General features: G+C 57.6%; 1 protein-coding gene across 1 annotated transcript in view; it reads right to left on the bottom strand.

The window, feature by feature from the left end:
* The window catches only part of vax2 (ventral anterior homeobox 2), a 14890-nt gene that overhangs the window by 6977 nt on the left and 2953 nt on the right, over window positions 1-4960 (bottom strand). Inside the window, exons 3-4 of the mRNA XM_019858204.1 lie at window positions 4381-4568; window positions 6-179 (exon numbers count right to left, since the gene is read on the bottom strand). Coding sequence (XP_019713763.1) covers window positions 6-179; window positions 4381-4568 — 362 coding nt within the window. The remainder of the gene's footprint in view (window positions 1-5; window positions 180-4380; window positions 4569-4960) is intronic.

The raw sequence follows: 4960 nt of genomic DNA, 5'->3' as shown, positions 1-4960 counted from the left end.
GGGGCCGGGGCGGGCGGCGCGGGGCCCGACAGCAGCCGCCCCTGCTCCAGGAGACGCAGGATGTTGCAGGTGGCCAAAGACTCGGAAGACGACGACGACGACGACGACGTGCGCTTGTCCGAATCCTTGCTGGTGTCCTTCTTCTGTTTGGTGCGACGATTCTGGAACCACACCTTCACCTGCAGCGGCCGGCGGACAAACAAACAGCGGCCGTTTTCAAATCGCTCGCGACCCCAACGTCTTCCGCCTCTCGGTTTCGGTCAATGCATGGCGCTTTCCTATCTCGGGCACTCAAAGCGCTTTAGCCGCTGATGACGCTGCACCGGGAGCAAATGGGGCTCCGGGATCTTGCTCAAGGACACTTTGACACGCTCGCAAAGGCCGGGGGATCCGACCGCCAACACCCCCTTTTCATATTGAAGCGGATTTTTTTTTTTTGCGAGGCCGGCAACACCGCGGCACGGCATTTCCACAGATTCAGATTCACGCTCCATCCGGGCGGGCGCCCCCGCTAGGCAGTCTGACACGAACTTAGCGACGGCTCCGGCAGGTTCGCTCACGCGCATCAGATTCAAGACTCGAACAAAGCGCTCGGGTCCCACGGATGCCGCCTCATCCGGGAGCGAGAAAGTGACCGGCATCAGCCTACCGGGATGAATCACGGCAAGGCACACAAAGCCGCCGTCGACGACGTGTTGAAAAGACTCCGGTCATCAAGATCAACGAGCAAATATGTTGGACTGGCGCCGATGGTGAAGAGCGAGCACTTCCGTGCAAGTGAGCTGTACTCTGCCGGCGATCCTTTGGTGCACCACTAGGGGGCGCGGAGGCGTACAACATTTGGACACTGCGATGGCTAAATGCGACGGGCAAGGAAGGCTCCGCAAACGTTTGCCGGCCATGTTTGATTCAACGGCAATGTGCGGTGTGTGTGTGTGTGTGTGTGTGTGTGGCTCGCCCCCTCCAACCCCCCCCCATGCAGCTCAAGCGCTTATGCGCGACGGTATCGGCGCGCGGTGAGGGCGGAGCGATCGGGAGGCTCAGCCAAGCGAGCTGATGAGTCGGTCGGCCGGTGGCCACGACGCGTATCGTGAGATCGCGGGCTGGCTCGCGGAGCCGCGCCAACGCCGGGGAAACGCGCGCGCTGGAGAGCTCCTCGGACGCCTCCGGGCGGGGCGGGGCGGGGCGGGGCCGAAGCTACTATCCATGGCCGGGGATTTGATTGGAGGGAAACTGATGAGAGGAGAAGAAAGCAAAGCTGCCTTTACTACATCTACACTATTGCGCGTAAATCCTTTTTAATGGGATGCAGGGGTCAGCGCTGGGGCACAGATTACCCGGGGGGGGGAATCTGGATCTGGCCTGACCTGTATCATCCTTGCGCCAACGCGCTCGCAAATGGAAGTCAGCAGTACGCGCACACACACAAAGCCCCCCCCCCTTACTTGTGTACAATACAGTCCCCCAATTGGAATGAATCCAGATGGAAAACATGGCATCGACATGTCCAGGAAGTGCTCGTAAGCGCGGCTCCCTCATCATAGATAAAGTGATTTCTCGGCGCCGTTTTTCACGGGATTTTGTTGACACTGTGCAGGGGGGGGGGGGCAGACGCCTCCAAACATCTCGAAGCAAAGCGACAAGGCAACTTGGCTCTTTTTTTTTTAGCTGCTGTGCTGCATCGACAAGGAATGACAACTTGGGGCATGATCGATATTTTACGATACTTGTGACAAAAGAGGGTGGTCCACCGCTGTCGGGAGGGGGCCGGGGGGGGGGGGGACAGTTTTTGATTTGAAATGACATGAAGTACTTTGTTGCTGTGTTGAAGAAGATGTTTCGGGACATTGCCATTGCTTGTGTAGTAAGTACACAAGCGGGTCATTCGGGCAGGCGCCAACCGCGCTACCCAAAAATCCGAAGCCAGATCAAGACTGGCGACTCCTCGCCGCGATCGTGTCGTCGGTTGGGAAGCCCGAGTTCTTTTTTCCCCCCGCTGCGTCGCCACCGAGAGCTCGGCCGCTTGCGCGGTTGCGTTCGCCCAAGCGTGAATTCGGCAGCTGTCTGAAACGGTCGTACTTAAAGTGAAAGCGCGTGGCCAGCGAAAACGGGTTCCGGCCCGCGCGCACCTTCAGAAATCGCCACGCCGAGGCCCAGGGAAGTGGAGAACGTCCACGAGAGGATGAGGCCGTCATCCGCTTGGATCGCTTTGCCGTCCCGCGGGCCCTTTGGGGGGGCCAAGCTCAAGCGGCGAAGTTGAGCTTGCAGGAGAGCCGCCGGGTCCCCCCCCTGGCGAGGCGGCACAAGAGCTCAGCAAATCAAAAGAGGGCGCCCGCGGCCAAAGCAGCGCCCTTTGGAGGGCTGGCGGGGAGCGGTTGCCGTGAGCGCCGTCGCCGTGAGCGCGGCCGGCCGGGTTCAGCCGGCGGTTAACCCCGTCTTATCGGAGGCCCGATAGATGCGGCCGCCCTAATCCCTCCTGAGCGCCAAAGCGCTCGGGGCGGTGACCGGGACCGCCGCGACAAACCGCTGGCGTTCAAGCGGAGCGACGCCCTTCCGTTGAGGCCTTCTCCTTGTCGCCCCGCATCCAAATGAACAAGATTCCGTGCGCCGCGCCCGTTTCTTCCACGCACTCGCAGCTTTCGCGTCCGAACCGATTTTTTTTTCCCCCTGCTAATTCGGCGCGGCTCTCGGAGAGGGCTCCTGCCACTCGGGGCCAGTTCGGCGCGAGACCATTTCAGACGCGACTCGGCGACGGGCCGCCGTGAAGCGGCCCGACCGAAAGCCGCTGAGCGTTTTTGGTTTCGCTTCTGCGAGTGCGAGCGGCAGAGTCGTGCGGGAAAGGGAGGGAAGGCCTCGCTCGGAGATGGGTGGGACTGCAGACTTGCGAAGGATCGGCGAGAAACCCGCCTGGCTCCGCTTGCGCATCCCGGACGGATTGGCCATTCCCTCAGCGGCCTTTCTGACGCAAAAAGAAGAAACGCGTGCTCACCAACTGCCCCGAAATGGCAAGCGAGCGGTGATCCTTTCGCGCGGGCGGCGAGGGCGGCTAAGCTTGCTCGACTGTCTGACTTCCTGTCGCCGGCGCGAGCGGCCCGCCGGCGCGTCCGTCCGCTTGGGCCGCAACAAAGAACAATCCGCACGCGGCCCGCCTGGACCCGCGCCGCTCGCCTCGAGGCTGGAACGCGCTGCCACCGCGCTCAGACGTGATGTCATGTCGGCGGCGGCGGCAAAACACACACACACACACACACACACACACACACACACACACACACACACTTGCTCCAATGTCAGTAAAAGTCGAGTGGAACGGCTGAACTCGATCTGGGGCGCTCTTCCCCCAACTATTTGCCCGGAAATTTGAAGAGAAGGCCAATGCAGACCATCTCCAACACGTTGGCGAACGTTCAAGTGGGCCTTGCGTTTTTCCGTTTGCGGACCCCCCGCTGCTCGAAATCTGACAGCCGATTTGCAAAACCCGAGTCAAGCAAGTTCCGCACAATCCTGAGCGATAAGAAGGGAAGGCTGCACCGTGAGGGACCAATGGAGTCGCGTCATGATGGGGAATTCCTTGCCGTCAGGCGATGCCTCGCTTTATTGTGGCGGCAAGTTGATTTTTTTTCCTCTCTCGCGACAAAATGGAACATCGGACAGGCTTGTGTGGGATTTTTACATTGTGTACACATGCCACAGTCCCTTTTCAAGCGGGCCTCCTCCTCCTCCTCCTCCTTGTCCTAAAGTGTCCCCCGAAATGCCAGAAAGGAATTTCAAGTGTTCCCCAAAGTTGCCATGTTCCAATGAACAACAAATCAATCAATCAGGGCAAGTCATCATCTTGCAAACAACAAAGATACGAGCTTCACTCTTGTAAGAATGTGTTGGTTTTTCTTTTCTGCCCCCCCACCCCCACCCCCACCCTTCTTTCTCTTCAGAAGAAGCCTTTTGCGATCTTTTTGTTTGTGCGGGGACGAGAGATTGAAATTTCTGTTCACGGTCACGCCGGAGCTTTGAATGGGCCAAAAGCAAACACCTGCGCACCTGTTGGATGTCGTGAAAAGGAGGCCATTGCCAGATTTTCAGCATTGTTGCACAACTTTTAGGGTGGCCGATGGTTCTCTCTCATTTTTTTTTTTTTGATGCATGATAATTCACTTTGAAGAATGAATTGCCATCAGCTCGTTGCTGTTATTTCTGGCGAGTGAAGCCTTTATTTGGCAATTAGAAGTCAGGTCAAAATGACAAAATGTATCGTCTTGTGCAACATGCGCGGCGTTTGCTTTTGGGCGGCCTGCAAATGGTGACAAATGGAGGTGCTCCGGGAAAACTGGACCTGGGGGGTGTTGTTTGGAAGCGATGGAGGTGTGGGTGGGCGGCCCTCACCTGCGTCTCGGACAGGTTGAGCTGTCGCGCGAGCTCGGTACGCTCGCGGCCCACCACGTACTGGCAGCGCTGGAACTCCACCTCCAGCCGGTAAAGCTGCTCGGCCGTGAAGGAGGTCCGCGTGCGCTTGGGCCGGTCCAGGTCCAGACCTTTGGGCAGCACGATCTCGCGGATGGTGCCTTTGGCGTCTGCAAGTGCCAACAAGGGCCACATATGACATCATCGTCCTCCACAAGGAGCAGGAGGAGCGGCGCAAAACTGCTTGCAAGCGACTAGCAGAGTCGTCGCCGCGCCTCCTTTCCAAATGGCAACCCCCCCCCCCCTCCAAAAAAAAAAACAAAAACACTCAACCGCCGTCCGCAAAGATCCGATGACGGCGGGGGTCGGTCAATACCACCTTTCCGACAAGAAGTAGAACATTCTGACGATTACTTTGAATCAACAATAATGCTTATTGTGTGTGTGGAATAAGATGACACACACGCTAAGATTGATATTTGACTTTGGCTATATTAACATTGGACAAATAGCACACACACATCTATCTATCTATATATATATATATATATATATATATATA

Source organism: Hippocampus comes, unplaced genomic scaffold, assembly GCF_001891065.2.
Source record: "Hippocampus comes isolate QL1 unplaced genomic scaffold, H_comes_QL1_v1.1 scaffold48, whole genome shotgun sequence".
NCBI classification, from domain to species: Eukaryota; Metazoa; Chordata; class Actinopteri; order Syngnathiformes; family Syngnathidae; genus Hippocampus; species Hippocampus comes.
The sequence above is the reverse complement of the archived record's forward strand: the minus strand, read 5'-3'. Positions and strand labels throughout refer to the sequence as shown.